Source organism: Centruroides vittatus, unplaced genomic scaffold (genome assembly GCF_030686945.1).
Source record: "Centruroides vittatus isolate TY-2023 unplaced genomic scaffold, ASM3068694v2 scaffold_1015, whole genome shotgun sequence".
Classification (NCBI taxonomy): Eukaryota; Metazoa; Arthropoda; class Arachnida; order Scorpiones; family Buthidae; genus Centruroides; species Centruroides vittatus.
The window spans coordinates 3,184,795-3,204,567 of NW_027122666.1; the positions used below are offsets into that span (position 1 = coordinate 3,184,795).

The following is a 19,773-nucleotide window of genomic DNA, read 5'->3' on the forward strand; positions in this document are numbered from 1 at the left end:
TAGAGTAGAAACATTGCAAATTTTATGTAAATGAAACAATTATTTTCATTCTAATCAAAACTATTGACTAATATAACAATACGCTAGTGTAATTTTGAGCAATTTGGAGTTAGCCGGATTTTCTTGATGGTTCGGAAAGGAAGGGCTGTCATCAGGAGCATGGGAAAGCTAAATTTATGTCGTTTGAAGTATATAAAAACGATTGTAAAAAAAACTATCAAAGTAAGAATTTCATTGTTTTATAATAACTCTTGAAAAACTTAAAATGATAAGACTTGCATAACTTAATTTAATTAACAATACGTTCGATTTTTTTCTGGCAGATTAGACATTACAGATTCGTGAAAACCTCGTACATTTCAATCTTCAATCATCACTCTACCTCACGTAGAATTTTTAAAATTTGATATAAGGTAAAAAAGAATGATAACGAGCATGTTTAGACGTTTTGACATCAATGGATAATAATAAAAATCGGATAATTTTTTTAAATTTCGGTAGAACTGTCTCCTCACGCAACGTTTCATAATTGCGATGTATTGTATGTGTACTGTAATTACGAATTTTTTAAATATCACGTGTCAAAATCGACTTTATCTTTACCTTGTTAAAAGGAAAAACATTGTGTTAAAGAAGAAGAATTTACTTTTCCCTCCGAGTTATGAAACTTAAAAACCTTCCAACTAACAAGTAAATACTATATTACGGACATGATTTATCGTTTCTAAGAATATTCCTTTAAATATTTTCTTATACGCGAAATATTACTTTTATATTTTCTTTTTGACAAATATTTTTCTTGAAATAAATTGCTATTGTATTTTTATCTAGAAAATTAGATTACAATGAATTAAAGTATTATTTTTTTACGTTTAAATTCCATTTAACGTTTCCATTATTTGCGCTTATCGCTAAAGACACCGAAAATTATTTAATGGCTGACTTACATTGCTTTTTTAGTAACATTAATCTGCATAAAACAAAATTAATCCATTTAGTATGCTTAGTTTGCCTTTTTTATTGCCTATTAATCACACTTTATGCAAAAATTACAGGTCGGCAAATAATTTTACCCCCCATCAATACCCGCTGCTATTTGTAAAGTAGTTATTGTATTAAGCAACTAACAACTAGTTTTGCCTATGTACATCTTTTTCAACTATGAATAATAATTTATAACACCGAACTAAATTAGAACTGCTGTATGCAAATTAACTACTCCTGAAGGCACTTCGGGATCTCCGATTCTTTCCAGTTGGATCTTACATTGTTTTGTATTAACTATTCGAACGATTTATTATTTTCATTTGCATACTTTTCTGATCAATGATTGCTTTCGAATATTTTGCATTTCATTTAAAAAACTATTCAATTCGTTGGGGTATTCACCTTCATAGAAGAGTTCTTATTCACTGCGATAAATACTTTAACGATCTCGTAGAGAAGTGATGCAATCAGTATTGACATTGAAGGAAGTGTGATTCTGTTTTTTTGACGTGACTTGGTTAGAAATCTGTAAAACTTCGATTTTTATTAGCGTTGCAATAATTTATAGACTTATGTGCTTCAGAAAACACGATGTATTCAGGGAAGAGGTGAAGATGGGAATTCCTAATGGGACAAATCGGTTAAGGGTGCAATTTTTCAGGACACCTGTTATGAGCTTCGTATAACATACGAGGGGGATTTTAAAACATTTACAAATAAAACATTTGTAATTCTTAGAAAATACGTAGACTTAAATTAATTTTCTTTATTAATTTCTTAAAAAGGTCATTAAAGTTTTGATCATATACCCTCCAGCCTGTTTCTTATCTGTTAACATGCTCGAAGCTGATTTAAATCCACAAGTTATTTTTATTTTATTATTATTTTTTAAAGGATTTAATTATTAAGGAAAGATTTAAAGACATTGATTTGTGGTATTTTATAGAATTAAAATTAAATTTAGGAGAAGCATATATCAATAGAAGTGTCTAAATTTGACCTGTACATTATTTTTTTTGGAATTATAGAACTATAATTGAATAACAAATGATAAGGCAGAATAACTTGTTTACCTCATCCGCATACTTCCCATTGGAGGATCTGAAGAAGAAAAAAATAGCGTTAATAGGTTTTTCAACTCGATAAAAAAAAAATTGTAATGGTTCCACATGTCAGGAGTTCAAAGCTCCGTTTTACAAAATGATACAGTTACGAATACTCATGCTCTTCTTTTGAGTTTTTCCCCCCTCCCTTTGATAAAATGAAGTGTTTGTAAACGTCGTCGAACTTGTTTATTGTCGTCGGATAATATGTTATAATTCCTGTTATAATGTTTTAAAATTAGGTAATTATAAAACGGTATGCAACTTATCGATTGTTGAAGTTCGTTGTCGTGTCCCAAAAATGCATATTAACTCTACGGGATGAAGGAATATTTCTACTTATGTACAGTACACATACAGATGTATACTTCAATTAACCTTTCGTTTGTAAATTATGTCTTAAAAGTATTTCTTCTCATCGTTCGAAATACTTAATTTATATTCCAATATAATTTTCTTTCTTCTGCAAAAGATGCTGAAAGAGCACTTCAAATCTTTTCCTCATTATACAGTATGCAAATTATGATCATTTCAGTGTAATTACTGTAAAATCATTCACAGTAATGTCTTTTACATTGTAAAAGAAACTAGTCCTATTGCCGAATACAATTCTTAAATATAAAAGAATCATAGAAAATTACATTCAAACTACTAATTAAAATTTGACCAAGTTCTTACATTTCATTCCTTATGAAATGAAATATTTTATGGAAAAATAATATAATTTTTTGACAATTAAATTTATAAATTAATAATAATCCTTAATTAACATGTATACTTCAATTTCTTAAAATTAATATTTTTTTTTAAAATTAATGTAAAGTCTGTGAGTTTTCTAAATATAAGCGCACAGAGAAAAACTAATTGAATTTTTCAATAATTCAGATCAGAAATAAAGAATATATTATAAACAGAGTAACCGTGTTTCGTGTGGCATGTTATAGATACTGTACACTTATGATTACGAACTGTTCAAAGCAGTGTATTTTTCTTTTACAGAATCAATATATAAAAATAAGAATTAGAAACACGTCTATAGAAAAAATATTTCGGTATTAAACCAAAATATTTTTATGATGTGAGGTGACTCTAAAGTCAGTTAACCATTTCAGACAGAAAAAACTGAACAATAATTTATAATATAGAAACAGAAAAAATTATTACCCTGTACAGTGTTCCTTCATTAAAAACTTCTTCCCGCTACTTCATCATTGATACCATTACCTCCCCCTCTCTCGATACTCTTAAAAAAATTTAATAGAATAATTAATCTTCGATGTTTCTATCATACCAAAGCATACCGAGTAAATTAACAATATAATAAATCTAATTGGATCTTGTATACGCTTCACAGATTACTTATCATTCGATCCTTGTGTATTTTTGACTCTAGCAACATAATTTTTTTAATATAATTGTTTGCAATTTTTTATTCATATATTTTACCGCAGGACGTACGAGTTTTAAGTAGAATAATGATCATGTGATGTAAACAAAATGTAAATTTGGGAGTGGAGGAGAATGATAAAATAATTTATAATAAACTGATCGACTCTTATCTGATTAAAATTGGATAAAATTTTCTTTATGAGGAGCCGAAAAATTTCTTAAATCACCATTTTTTTCCCTATTTTAATTGCTGGTTAACAATAATGTTACAAATTATTTAGTAGTAAAACGATTAAATTAAAGTTATTTTAATTAAATTAAACTTGATAGTTTAAACAATGTAAACGGAATTTTTCTGCAGGGAAAAATTAATAATTAGAATTCGCAACTGACGTTTTAATGAATAATACAGTATAATTGTCTGTCACGATTGGCTAATTCAAATTTAAACGAACGAATAATAATGCTGAAATTCGAATACAACTATATATTTTTTTGACAATAGATGGAGCTTTCAACAATAATAATAATATTATTATTATTATTAAAAACAAAAATTTACACTGTATATATATAAACTCATATACGTGTGTGTGTGTGTGTGTGTGTGTGTTAGGTGTACAGTACGTACAGTGTTTGTGTAAAACACAGCATATTTATAAAGTAAATAATCCAAAACAATTTTTTTTAATGCTATTGAAAATTTTAAAGGTTATATTAAAGTTCATAATCATTATTTAAATTACTCTAGGAAATTTCCTCGTATCTAAATTTTCATAATTAAATTTACAATGTTGCCCATAGATGGCAGCAATAAATGTTTTAATTGGATTTTGTTTTTTAAATTTTATATATTAGGCCTATATGTAATAAACTTCTACATTTAATTTTTATAATTTTTTAATACAAAATTAAATCTTTTTTTAAAATAATTATAACAAGGAGAGATTCATATTTTAAGCTTTTTTAATTATGAAGTGTCTATGTATGGTTGTAATAGAAAAGTTACACGATACTATACAGTAGTTTGCCAAGGGTTTTCATCTATTAAACATTAGTATTAATCAGGATGACATAACAGAATCACATACAAGCCCAAATAAATGATGGTTTTTGTGTGATTTGTGTATAAATGTTGTTGATAATTTTAGAATATTAACGAAGAAGACAAATAACTGATTGGAAATAACTTAAGATTCTAAAGAATTATTGACCATTTTCACCGTTCGTTCAATTTTACTAACGGAAAACAATTTCCCCCTCCTTTCCCCGAATAATCTTGATTGTGGCTAAAATTATAACGATTTTTGAATAATGAAAAGGAAAGCTCATTGAATGTTGTCACAATCAGTAATAAATTATTTAGGTATTTGGAGCAGTTCTTTTGTTTTTCGTTTACAAATATAGATTGCCCATAAAGTATATTCATTTCGAATTGCATTTTAAGAAAAATGAAATACTGTCCGGAGTCGCAATGATTTTAAGTACAGTCTTCTATGGTAGTAAGATTTAGCCATTAAAAATTTCATACTGTATTTTAAGAATTTCGTTGAAATTTTACTGAATTATTTTATAATTAATTTAGTGACTAAGCAAAGATTGCTATTTTACATTGAGGAATGCTAATTAACGTATAACTAGAAAGCCATTTTAGGCTGCCTTTCCTTTTATCAATTGACATGTTATGTTCATAATGATTACCAGGGCCGGATTAACCCACTTTGGGGCCCTAGACATTTTCTTCTTATTGGGCCCCCTCCCTCCCTCACAAGAAGTAACATAACACATTTTCTTTAGATTTTAGAATTCGCAATAACCATATAAAAAGCAATATATTTTTGTTTATTTGTTTATTACCCCAACAAAAAAGTAAACTATCTTATTTACAAATCTTTCTAAAATAGACAGTTTGACCGGGCCCTAGACATTTGTCTCATTTGTCTATGCCAGGGGTGGCCAACTTTTGTGCACATAAGATCTACTTTTTATCGGAAAAATGTGTCGCGATCGACTTGTTGTCATAGGCATAGTCTAAGTGGGGAGGGGAAGTGTGAAATACATACTAAGTTTATACACTGTTTCAGTACGAAGTGCACTCACTGCTTATGAGTCGAGTCATAACTGCATGCATACAGTTGCGTTCGGTTACAAATATAATACATTAAGTCAAGACATCGCTAGCGATCGACCGGTCGATCGCGATCGACTTGTTGGCCACCCCTGGTCTATGCGATGATCCGGCCCCGATGATTACAATGTTACACCAAAACTGGATGAGATTACAATGAAAACAGTAAAAAACCATCTGTAATCCTGTTAATAGGAATTAAATTTATTAGAAGAAGAAACTGTTTATAGAATAGAATTCAAAATAAAATGGAACTCGTTAAATCCGTAATACGTAGAAGAATGGTAAATAAAATCAAAATAAAATACAAAGCAATGATTTTCCTTACCATTCTTCTACGCTTGCGACCACCAGCACAGATTTAACGAGTTCTATTTTATTTAAATTTGTTTTTTGAATTCTATTCTATAAACCTGACAATAGCTGTTAAATACAATTGAAAACGTTGGTTTTTGTAATGATAATGATAATAAATTTAATTCCTATTAACTGGATCATAGGTTTTTGAATGTTTTCATCTTCATAATGTTTACGTAGGAAAAGATTCAAATTAATTAGTTATTCGCCTATCAGTGGCCGAGTGAATTAAACCACAGAACAACGATAGTTGGGATGGGGTTCGCGACTGATCAACGGACTGGCCACGTGTTTTAATACCTAAATAGGGGGCGAGTTTCTCATAGAAATCTCCCGGGATGCATCTCCCTTGGCAGATCGCCCATGTTGCATTGCCTTATGCCATTCAACCAATTATATTTATGCCAAAAAAAAAAAAAAAAAAAAAATTGAAATTGTGAATTAATTTACATTCAATCTTTAAATTTCTAAGCTCGTTAATTATATATTATCGATAGCGATTAAAATATTTCTTCGAACATTGCAAAAAAGCGCCTTTAAACAAGATGTATATATAACTTTATATTTTATCTTCAAGTTTTTCTTCATCACGTCATTATATTCACCACAAGTAAAAAATATTCGGCATATTGAAATGACAAGCAATAACATGCTTTCACCGTCAAATAACTTAGATACATTTCCATCGACAATGACATAATTAATGTTGATGCCTCGAATTTACATACCAATCCTTACTGGGATAAATGACGAATGGTTATCTTTCTATCGATTTGAGTATGTCTTGTTGCGTCAATAGGCGAAATGATAAATATGCAAACACTTTTTTCTGTTTCGAATCTGGCATTTAATTGGTTATTTAATGGGAGATTGAAATGAATCGGACTTTAAATGCGAGATAATGCAATTTACGCAAACTAAAATGGGTTAAATGCTACATAAGAAAACAGTTTGATGGGATCTGATAATAATTTAATGGCTTTTCTAGTATTTTTCTCGATTGCGAATATTCAGGCATGCGAGTATTTTTAATCGCGACACACTCGTCTTGTTATTCCTGTCTCTAAACCAGATTTTTTAAAACTTTTTCTACGAAATCATTTACATAGGTTTGGCCATTGGGCGTGGTTTCGTCCGTTCAGGTGCAGTAATTATTTGTTACTTATCTACTAAATGACTAAGTTGGTCCCTTCCTGTCTCCCTTAAGTCTCAAAATCTGGTTATTCTGAGATTGTGCAATCCTCCGAAAACACGATCCACTAATTATAAATAACACTAAAAACTGTTTTTCCGGTGAAGACAAGTTACGATTTATTGAGAATTTATTTACGATTTACGTAAATAAATTCTTACTTCCACGAAAATTTATTTAAGTTTTTATGCAATTTATGAGATCGCCATGTTTTATTCAAGTATAGTGTAATCTTTGTTCAGTAAGTTAGAATTTGTAATATCGAAGGAAACGATAAAATTCAGCATTCTTAGAGAAATCAAAAGTATATCCATAGGGCATCCAGATGAGGGCTTTCACCTTCGCATCCACGTCAATCATACAAATAATTATGCCCCGTGGTGAGTGAAAGTTGAAATACAAGTCATAAGAAACGATCATTTTTTTTTTCTTTTTCTTAATTTACTATTTTAATGAAATTTAACGCGTTAAAATCTATTTCGGAAGCAATGCATACCAAATGTATACTTTTCTTTATTATAGTATTTACTTACCATTTATCAAAATGGCCCTTTTTCAATGGTTTGTAATTAAAGTTGAAACTGACGAGGAGATGAATATATACAAAATTAATGGATTCTGTCATGTTTATATGCCAACTGAATATATAAAGCTAAGTTTATATTATCGAGTCTTCTCTTCCAGCGTACGATTCTTTTTTGTATTAATTATTTTTGAGACAGATACTAATTAAAGCACGTGTTAGTACCATTAACTACTGGTTTTATGATTTTTTACTCTTTGATACAAAGAATAAAAGTTTTACCTTAGTAAAATGACTAATTGCTACTTAGTTACGCTTTGGAATCAACGTTGAATAGAACAATGAGCTTCGAATAATTTAATGAAAAGTGTTTGAATTTATCTCGCATTCTGAAACAACTAAAAAATTAAGCACCTTAAAATGGCCCCAATAAAAAAGGAATTATTATTATTATTAAATTTTAAATCTTCAAGATTTCTATTCCTCTAATTGCTGAAGATTAAGAATAGTTTGATGACCCTTCACAGAAGTGATTTTAATATTAACTAATGTTTTTATAATCGCAGTGCCACGGATTTAAAACGTAAACAAGACCGTAAATAATTAGAAACAATATAACAAAAAAAAACAAAGCTTGGAAGCTTAACGCGCATGGAATTTCTGCTTAAGCTAATCGGATTAAGTTTCTCAGTTTTCTTCGCTTGATTCATTGATTTTAAATGATTTCACAATGACCGTCTTGAGTTTTATAGTCGTTTTACAATGTAAAATTTAGAATTTGCTATTCTGAAATCTCTTGTTGTTGTAACTGCGCCATATAGAGAAAATGAAAGTGTTATCAATTTTATATGCATTTTGCCACATTGCAATTGAAATTAACTGAATAACGCCCCTTTTTAGTGCGTGTATTTATATTTTTTGTTTGTTTGTTTCAAAATGGTTTATCTCCCTTGTCTTCTAACATTCCTACCTCCCGTTTCCATCCAGCGCTCCCTTGAATCCTTCTGCCTCCCTCCAAAGGGGTAGCGCCTACTTAGGTAATCACTGTGCGTGATCATTAGATTAATTTATTAAAAACTATATTAACTTCATGAAGTTTCTTTTTAGTTATATCTAATATGTTAAGCTATTTTCGTATCCGGTTGAAACTGATGTTTTCAGTAAAATATGAAAATAACTAGAAATCAATTCATATGTGAAAAATATTAAGTTACTAACGTTTATTTATAACTGGAAAACAATACTGTGATGTAAATCAATTTATAATATAGCAATCTCAAGAAAATATTCTAAGAATTGTTTTTCACACGAAAAATCGAGTACAATTACACAAGATGGATGGCTTCTTAATTACTGATAAGTTAATTTCTCGAAGATGTCGCTGCTAATAAGAGTTTATTAATAAAACTAATTTACATAATAATTTACGAAAAATTCATTACACAACAATGAAAATCAAAGTGTATATGTCTTCATTACAGCAATTAAATTGGACAAGCATTCGTCTCATGTAATAACTATAAAAGATTTAATTAAAAAAAATGCTATTTTGCAGACAGCTTAACTATTTATCGAACTGATCAATCACGTAAAGAAAAAATAAAATAACGTAACACCTCCTTAAAATTCGTAAAAATTTTTTTAAGAACAAGATAATTTGACATATTTATCTCCCTTAACGAAAATTGCTTATCGAAATGAACTTGCTTAAGTTTTACAACAAACATTGTTCCCCATGGGGAACGTATTAACATAACCAGATTTAAAAAGCGAAATTAATAGTTTAGGTTAAGCTCACGACGTGCAAAGTACATAGTTGGAGAACAAGAATTATCTCGTGTCGTTAGTTGTCGGGTGTTGAAAATGATGTCCTTCTCATCAATCAAATGCATTCGTGACAGCCTATCTGATCGAGGCCCGTGTACAGAATCGGTACTTTTTGATTATATCGAGTAAGGTGAGATGAAGGAACCATTGGAAGTTGTCTTAAGCACGCTATACCGCTCCAGGTGGTCTAATTTGCGAAATTTTATTTAATTTTTAAAAATATACTTAATGAAATACGATTGGTTTTAATGATCCCTCCGAAATGAAATAGAATTTGAAACCTGTAATTATCAGAATTTTTAACTACAGTGTTCGATTAAGATTATTCGATAGCGATCTTTATTAATAGGTAGAAATTTATATTCGTTAGGTACAGTGCATACATTAATAGTTATAAATTCTCGAGTTTCTGAAGTGTAAACTTTGGAATAATAATTTATTGAATTTAAACGTACTAATGACAATAAAAATTGTTCGTGTTGAATGGTTAAAGAACAATTCTTGAATACATTTTATGTAAAGAACGATTTTCATCTTATGAGGATCCATTTAAAAAAAATTGAGTTTTCAAAATATCAAATAAAATTTCTAAACTTTATCTTGGAAATAATCAGAATTATAGTCGTCTTCTATTTATATTAACACTTCAGAAGTTAGCAGTTTAAAAATTTACTAGGATTTATATTACGAAATGGTCGAGGAAGTTCTCGAGGAATCCAGATCTTTGATCAGATCTTTATCATCAATTCGAATCAGAGCATCATTCCTCATCCTTCTTTTGTCGATGGATCCCATTATATCGGTTCTACGGCTGCGTGTTAAGGTTTTGGTCTAATGCATGGGGATCCGAGTTTGAACCCAGTTCGCACTTCTATAATTTATCACTGGTGATACGGTCGAAGCATTGTTCCCCATCCCTTCCCTTCCCAGTTTTCGGTCGATCCCATGTGCCCCTTCTATAATGGGTTTATTGGTGTCACTCCATATAAACAAATTCAAGTTAAAGTAACATTTTATAAATTATAAGTGCTAGTGTTTCAAGTTAATCATTTTCATTGTGGATCAAGACTATCAATGTAAGACAAGATTGAGACTAGCCATAATGCGCTGGTACATTGTAATAGCAATATATTCCCAATATATATTATAAATTTCGCTACTTCTCTCTTCTTCTATATATATATATATATATAATATATATATTATATATATATAGAGAGAGAGAGAGAGAAGCAGCAAAATGCCAGAGGTTTCAGTTTAACATTCAGATTCTATGGGGGGAAACACCGGATAACCGCTTTATATTAATAATATTTTTACCTGTAATTCATCAATCTTACTTTCAAAACTATTCATTATCATAAATTGGCTATTAATAAACAAAATTTATGAATATTTAATACATAATAAATATTAAAAAACAAAATTCTTCATATAAAAAAAAAGAAAAAACTACGGAAGAAGAAAAAATTCAAACCAGAAATTGACATATAAGAACCACAAATTTTTATTCTTTTTACTGATTTTAAACGTGTTTAATTTACATTTATTTCGTAAATATTTATTGAAAAGCATGCCAAAATCATCCTGTTCGATCAAGTTTGTCAACTTATGTTAAGATAAATCTACAAGTTATATCGGAAATTCCGGATAGTTCTTTTAATTTTCGATTAGTGGAAAATCGTGTCATTTTTTACTTTTATGTTTTTCTTTTTATTCTGACAAGATAACAGACAAGAATATTTCTTGCATGTTGCCGTATCTGTGTTATTGTTATCACAATAATTGTTCATTATGAAGCAGTTAAGGTTATTTATATAGGTTGTCATGTTTACAATGGGTCATGTAGTGTTATGCTAGAAGCTGTTATCGGCGTGTTGTTGGTGGAATGCCACCAGGGCATACTTGTTTCGAATATATAAAAGGATTTCAGTAGAGATTAATTATTTAAAAAATGGCAAATTTAATCCAAATTCCAATAATTTCATATTTTATGTCTTTCTTTGTGTGAATGTGTTAAAACGAAATATCATTAATTTAAAAAAATAAATAAAATCATTTATTATTTTGGCAAGAGCGTATTATTTGTATTATAGTTTGACAGCGCTGATAAATGATTACACTTTCAATTCTATTATCATTCAAGTTCTTACTGTTAGAAAGAATTGGAATAAATTAAGCTTTACAAAGATAAGCAATTCTTTGATATCCAAGGACTTATTACATTGAATTTTTAATGTGTAATCCAGTTTTCTAATTTTGAATCAATGTGTTTTAAAATATTGTTAATTAGCTGGATATAAGGGTACTGGCTTATCTTGTTTGATATCGCCTGACATGTCAGTAGCCAAATATATACGAGGGTATTTCTACTTAGTTCAAATTCTTTGTCGTGCTGCGAACAGTTAGAAAAATATTATTAGGTTTCAAGATTTATTTTGGTTTAGATTTACAACGTAACACGTGGGCGATCTGCCAAGGAGGGCCCTGGTGTATGATAGAAGGATTTTCTATGGAAGACTAGTCCTTATTTAGGCGTGAACGTGAAGAAAATCCACGTGGCCAGCCTGTTGGTCAGGCGCGCGACGTGTTTAGTAGTTTTTATCCACGACCACTAGCGGGTCCACGCATATATTTTAATTATGAAGATTTTTTATAATGTAAAAGGAGAATATTTTTCCCAGGAGATTTTGTTACACTTTAGATCATTACAACTTATTATATTTTTAAAAATTTATTAATTTAATCAATCAAATCTCACGTGATAACATTCATTAACTGCATCCTGGATATTACAAAGTATTTTCTCATGATACTTACAACAATTTACAATAGTATAAAAACAAACCAGAACCAACTATATAAAAGAAAAATACGAAAAAATATCATAGATAATGATACTTCTACGCACACCTGTTGTGATTTACCATAGCCGAAAAAAATGGAGGAAATTAGTATAGATTGAGAGATATCGAAGAGACCATTTTACGATGCACACTCGATAATTATTTTAGTTTTGTACTGTAAACCGTATCCATTTCTTAAAAAATATCATTTATCATATGATTGCATGCAAGTCCTTTTATAATTGAAGTATTTCTTCTAAAAAGTCATAATGGTTACAAACTCAACAAAAAAATTGAATAAGTAATTCAGGAGAGAATGCAATAAGTTTGTTATTAGCATTTATATATAATTATCAAATGAAAAAAAAAATTCCTAATAACTTCTTCCGGTTATTGACTATTCTAATTTTATAGATAACGTTATAGTTAATGCTGTTAATGATTGTTATTACAGAAGTAATGGAATCAATTGAAATTAATATATTTAAACGGGAGTGACATTTATTTATATAACCGTTAATACATTAAAAATTTATTTTACTTCTGATAATTATTATAATCATTACTTCAATCTAACGATTTATTTGTAACTAATGTCGCATCGAATGAATATAATTAGACTAGAAGTCTTAATTTAGACATTCCTCCTGTTTTTTTTTTTAAATCATTAGATATTTATGATTATTGTTTTAATTTGATATAATGTAATCAAGGGAATATTTTAAACTACACGATAAATAATACATTTTTATCATCATACAGATGAAATCTCATACAGTTATTTTGCATGTCACGAATTACTCAGCTGTAATATTATCATAAATATTATTCAATACGTCATGCACATTACATTAACAATAGCTTATCATCTATCATTACAATAACAACACGGGGCCTACTCGTTGACGTCGACATGTTAATGCCGCTACGGTATGACAACCGGACATTTCGCTAATCTGCTATTTACATTATAATTCTGTCAAATTTGCTACTAACATTCTATTTACATAACAATCTAAAGACAGGTGATTATTTTTCTATATAAGTAGAAAATATATTTAAAAAACGCATTGTAAGTCGCGGTAACGCATAAATTTCCTGTTACATATTCGAAGAAGTGGGAGGATCGTTTTCTTTTTTTCTTTTTTTACGCTTTTATTCATATTCTGCTACTAAAATTGTCACAAAGCACTTTCTATGTTCGTCCCGTTGTTATTAGCACATAGAAGAAGCTCATTGTTTAAGTTTTAGAAAATAAAATCAGGAAGGAGATAAGAATACTTCTTAGAAATGTCATCAGAAGGGGCAAAGACATTTGTATTGAATCCTTTGTCCTTTACTCTCTTATGCATGATTAATATACGTACTTTTCATTCTGTCACTGCAAGGTTAGAAGTTTAAATAACATTTTTGTATGATTAATACTTTATAAAGTGAATGTAATTATAACGTTAGTTGTTACTATGGAAAATCTCAAAATCTATATATATGTAAATATTATTTTTGTTCCCGTACAGGTGCACGTGTAAACAAAAATACTCTTCGCTCTGAAAAATCCGACAAGTTCTAATGATTATTTTGCACTTTTTATTTTATCTTTTACAATATTTATTTTTTATTTTTTCGATTTTTTTTTGCATGAACTGATCTCAGAGTTTGGCGACCCGAAACGTCTTTTGTTTAATTTATTCAAATTTTGTCTGAGGGAATTTTGTAAAAAAATGTTAATTCGTCCATTTATTTTATTGAATAGATATGTAACACGATTTTTTAAAATCTTTTTTTAATTTGATTTTTTCCCATATTTTTAACATTATCGTAACGAAAATAAATAAATATTAATGTTTGTATTCAGTTACACGAGATGGCGCTAACCTATATGAACCTATCCTGAAACAAAATCAAAAGAAAAAATTAAATAAAAAATATTTTTAGAAAAAAAGACCTTTTATTATATTAGAAAATATTTTACTACATACATTAAAAAGGCATAAGGTTGATTAGGATCAAAATATTTAAAACTTTAAATACTGTGTAATATTTAAAAAATTTTATATTTGTATTTAGTTACGTCCAAATAATAAACTATAAAATTTTTCTTATTTTAAATATTTGATTTTACAATTTGGGAACGATTTAGGGTCACGTGAATCGATGGCGTCAAAATGTAGGTCTAGTTTGGGTTAATCGGTTCATCAAACAAGTGTGTTCTACTTCTATCAATCCGATGACCCAAGTTGTCATCATCTAAGTTTAGTCGACAATAATTCTCACGAAACAGACTGAATCTTCATTTTAAATTTATTCCTACCGATATTATTCACAAAATATAATCATTTTTAACGTTTCGCGTTCTCGAGGCTTCTCAGAAATCATTAAAAACCAAGGATGCTTACTTATTTCAAGCTTTTTTTTTTTTAATATACTAACGTTTAACAAGCCTCAAATATAAGACTTGGATCAAATTGTCCTACTGATCTTTCGTGATAGGGTCTTCACCGTGTACTTTTATGAAATATTTCCAAGATAGATTATCTAAAGAACATTATTGTGATTTTTTAAGATGAAACTAAATACATGGTTAACGATAACGAACCAAATATTAAATAATCGAGATCTATATTTATCCAATTTTTAAACAATATCAGGTTTTTTTTTTCTCTGAGAAACAATTAAATACTCTTGTTCATGGACTATTTACGAAATCGTTTTATGATTATTATGTAGATCATGAAAAATAATATTTTTGGTATGCCATTATTATTCCTACAATTGCAAATAGACATTTACGTATAGAGATAATAGACAGGTAGGCACTATCAATGTTTAGTGTTAATGTAAAGTATACAGTACCCGATAATTAAATATGTATGAAATTGCATATTTACAACATTATATTTTTCCGTGTCATTCATGCTGTTTGTTTATTTTTTTCGATAATAACGCAATGAAAAATTCTTAAAAAGGGGCAATATCTGTATACAATATTTTATATAATTATTTTTTTGCATTCAATGACTTTGTAACGCTTTCTCTAATTCTTAATACTTTACAATTTTAGGATTATTTTAATACAGTAAATATAAATCTAATATATTTTATCTGCTAGCGTTTAACACATACTAATGACTTCTATTGTAATTTATTTCCATTATAAATTTTACATTCAACTGACGGTGCAACTTTTCTCTTTTAAATTTTTATATTTTGCTTGACATTAAATTTTTTTTCTTACATTTTAAATATGTTCATTTCGTCTTATATTTTATTTACTATAAAGTGTTTTAAACATCAAAAAGTGTTTTACTACTATTCAGAATTTTCTTACGTTCTTACTCGCAGATTAATTCAAAAATAACGCTTGTAAAAACAAAAACAAAAAATGCACGTTTCATTACAAAAACGTGTTCCTTCTCACAGTTTATTTTTTAAATTATTTATATTTATTCGTCTGTTATCGGATGTAGACGTGGAACGGTCTGTCTCAAGCGTGTCTACTCAGTGCGTTCTTTTAACTACTGAAGCAAACTCTCCGTGACGTCAGAGAGCAATATTGATGCTTACAGATCGCTGAGTAAGGAACACTGTCTATACTCAAAGTTAAATTTATTTATATTATTTTAAGAGTTTGAAAAACTTGATTCGTTCAATAAGCGAATTTTTATCTATATAAACTATCCTTAATGTAGAAAAGCTTTAAAACGTAATTTATAAATATATATATATATATATATATATATTTAAACAAACAGTAATTCCAATAAACGAAAGAGTAATCGGGGCAGAGTTCATACGAAACGCACCAACGAACCCGATACATTTTTTTTTGCTTTCCTTATATTATGAGAAGTTCCTTCCCTCCCTTCCTGCTTGTCATTCAGATCTTGATTTTTGAATGTATTTTAGTGGAAACTAGATCCTGATAATCGTCCCCCAGGGGAAAGATATTCCTTTTGATCTTCCGGCATTTACCCGGGTGTACACTTCATTGATTAAGGTCTATCTTTTGACATTTTACGCGTTCCTTGAAGACTGAGTATACCTTTCGAAATACCCTTTAGGTATTTTTTTCAACTTATACAATATAATTTGAAAATTACTCGAGAGTGACTTCCTTCGGGGAAGAAAACTAAGATGATCGCAGGTGCGTACAAGCGATTTACAGATAAATTTGAAAATCTAGATGCTAAAATTCTTAGAATCTCTGCAATGGTAAACTGTACGGGTTTATAATTACGATAAAATTATAGGCATATAAAAGTCAGATGAATAGAATTAAACAAGTATTCTATTCGCATCGAAGTTTATGAAAAATATGAAGCTTATAATTTTATAGAAAAGTTTGGTTTCCTCCAGGAGACAGATTTAATTTGTAGTTATAATCAATGAGGCTTGTTTTCTAATTGTGGAAAATTTTAATGAATTGGACACTTTCTAAATTAATCTTTTGTATTTAATGTATTTTGTTTAGTAAATTAATGTATTTTGTTTAGAATATTTAGAGTATTGCCATTAATACATTTAACGCTTGCCTTCTTACAATTTTCGTTCAAAATTTCCTGAAAATTTAATAAAAGAAACCTTGAAGATGTGTTTTTCCTCTTTATTGAACTCGTCTTTAAGCAATTCGATGTTTGATTTGAGTTTTAATTTTATCATTTTTTTTTTCTTATTCTCTATACATTAAGGTAACAGTGATTTAAAAAATTAAGAAATTATATTCAACAATTTTATTCAAGATTAAGATTATGTTAGTCACATAATAATTATGAAATTCGAGATATATTATTAATCAATCATAGAAGAAGGGATGATTGATACTTACGCAACACCCCTCTCTAGTTAAGTATCATAGATAACAGATACCAGAAATGGGAGGAAAAGCTATTTAAAAGCAAATTTTACGATAACCAGTTTTTCATATAAACTATTAAAGCGGTAATTTAAATCTTTAGATAACGACACCTTTGACTGGTAAGCTGGAATAAATATAACATTAGATATTTGAAGTATGTCACGTCAGTCATATCACAGTAGTTAAAAGTTTTAATCTGTTATTAAATCGCCATATTTTTTTTTTTATTATATATTCATCAAACTCGTTTTTTACTTTCAGTGCCAATGCTCAAATGGAAAACAATGTGACACCCGTTTATCTAGCGGCTCAAGAGGGCCACTTGGATGTACTAAAATATCTCGTTTTAGTAGCAAGTGGCTCTTTATATCTGAGGGCCAAAGACGGAATGGCACCCATCCACGCTGCTTCGCAAATGGGGGCTACCAAATGCGTAAAGTGGATGGTGAGTTTCTAAACAGAAATTTTTGGTTTACAGATAAGCAAAGAATATTAAAATACGTTGTATTTCAGGTGGAAGAACAAGGCGTAGATCCAAATCTTCGAGACAACGATGGCGCAACACCCGTCCATTTCGCAGCAAGCAGAGGTCATCAGGAAACACTAAGATGGCTGTTGAAGCATGGAGGACGAATTCTGCTAGATAAATATGGCAAAAGCCCTTTAAACGATGCCGCAGAAAATGAACATATGCAAGTAAGTAGTTTGGCTGTGAGGAAGAGAGATTTTTCTTTTTAATTCTAGACTTCGTTGATTGCCACTAACAATTACAAGAGTATTTACTAAAATAAAATAACGCCGTAGTTTTTATTTACGTATAAGATAATTTCAAGGTGGTTAAGCATCGCTGGACGGAGAGAGAATATTTTTTGATAGAAAACTGGCAAAATAACTGATGTGTTTCTTGAAGGAAGTGGCATTTTTTATTTATTCTTATCCTGTTACAATCAGTTTGTTTATCTCTTTTTCTATTCCCATTGAATTTTATTCTGTCGAAATGTGATTGCATTCAGTCTTTAACAGTATATTTCACGAATAATTATTAAAAATTAAACAAAATATAAATTAATTTCAAGTCTGTGCGATAAATTCAAATACAGTAGCACATAAACACAATGTTAAAAATTCTGATAATGTAAAAAAAAATAGGTACAATGTACCATTACCAATTAGCCATCAATTGTAATCTTGGCATTATTAAAATCCCACATTTCATTAAATTAATTCTCTATTTTAATTATTATAAAATTAATAAATTTTTTTCTTTATAAAAAAAATCATTTTTTTTTTAAATTTGATATATATTGAGACACAGTTACGCATCTGATGAGCTATAAACACAACAATTACTAGTTGTTATGCTTTACTGCTTTGAAAGATGAATGACAACCTGTTCTTTTTTTGTTTTAAGCCTGTTTCATTATGGTTCATAACTGAAGCTCATATCAGTTTGTTTTTCTCATAAAGATTATTAAATGCAAAATAAGTCTGGCGTAATGTAATAATATAAAGAATTAAATTAGTGCTTTGAAGTTTTTCACTTAATTACAAATTTTACGAAAGAGTAACAGAAAAAAATCTTATGATGAACAATAAGGAATGGAAACTAATATTTCGCTAAATAAGGATTATAACAATAGTAATTTAAATATTTGAAAATCAGTTAAACAACGATTCTCTTTTAATATTATATGTATGATTTAACAGTTTTTTAGTGCCATTTAATCATAAATGAGCTACAATATCGTTATGTATGTAAGATAAATAGAAACTAATCTTATTGGCATAGATTATCTTAACAGGAAATCTTTGAGATCGATTGATCTTTGTTACGCTTGTTGATTAATAAAGAATATTTACCATCCATGAAGAATTTCGTCGAGGCAAAAGACGTAAATTTTCACTTCATCAGGGGGCATCACTTCGTAAAATATTGATAATTCATAAGAACACATTCCAAATTTTATTGTTGATAATATGTACAGTTGGAAACATATTTGTTATTTGTTTTTACTAATAAAAATATGTTTTTATAAATAACTATTAGTGTCTGGCTTTGCTGGTGGCTCACGCATCTGATCCTCGCCATCAAGATAATCCAAGTTTATCTAATTTAATACCACCAAATGGGCAAAATGGCTTCAGGAGTCATAGAAGATGCACCTGTAGGACATCGGCACCTAGTCGATCCTATTCAGGGCACAGGAGGATGGTAAGTATATATAAATTTCGTTATAAAGCATTACTAATGGATCATTGATCTAATTATTCGCTAAGATCATTTAGAACTCTCTAGGTGAGCAATATCATGACTCATGCGTGAGTCATTATCTTATTAAATATAATCTAAGATTAAAAAAAATAAAATAAAAACTGTTTTCGTAAAAACCTATATTATTTCAGTGGGTTTATATATCATAGCTTTTGCCAAATACTGCATTATAATATGGGAAATTTGAAGGAACAGGTGAGGTTCATCATTTAATGTAACAATGTTTTTAATTAATCAATTTGATAATAAATGTTTCATACTACATTAAGATAAATAACTTTCGATAAATTTGAA

The 19,773-nt window shown here is 29.0% G+C and overlaps 1 protein-coding gene across 6 annotated transcripts in view; it reads left to right on the forward strand.

Annotated features, from left to right (window-relative positions):
* The window catches only part of LOC136986365 (espin-like), a 74,068-nt gene that overhangs the window by 46,534 nt on the left and 7,761 nt on the right, over nucleotides 1–19,773 (forward strand). For all 6 annotated transcript variants that reach the window (XM_067283886.1, XM_067283885.1, XM_067283888.1 and 3 more), the window contains 3 exons: nucleotides 17,469–17,652; nucleotides 17,721–17,903; nucleotides 19,255–19,419. In XM_067283886.1, coding sequence (XP_067139987.1) covers nucleotides 17,469–17,652; nucleotides 17,721–17,903; nucleotides 19,255–19,419 — 532 coding nt within the window. The remainder of the gene's footprint in view (nucleotides 1–17,468; nucleotides 17,653–17,720; nucleotides 17,904–19,254; nucleotides 19,420–19,773) is intronic.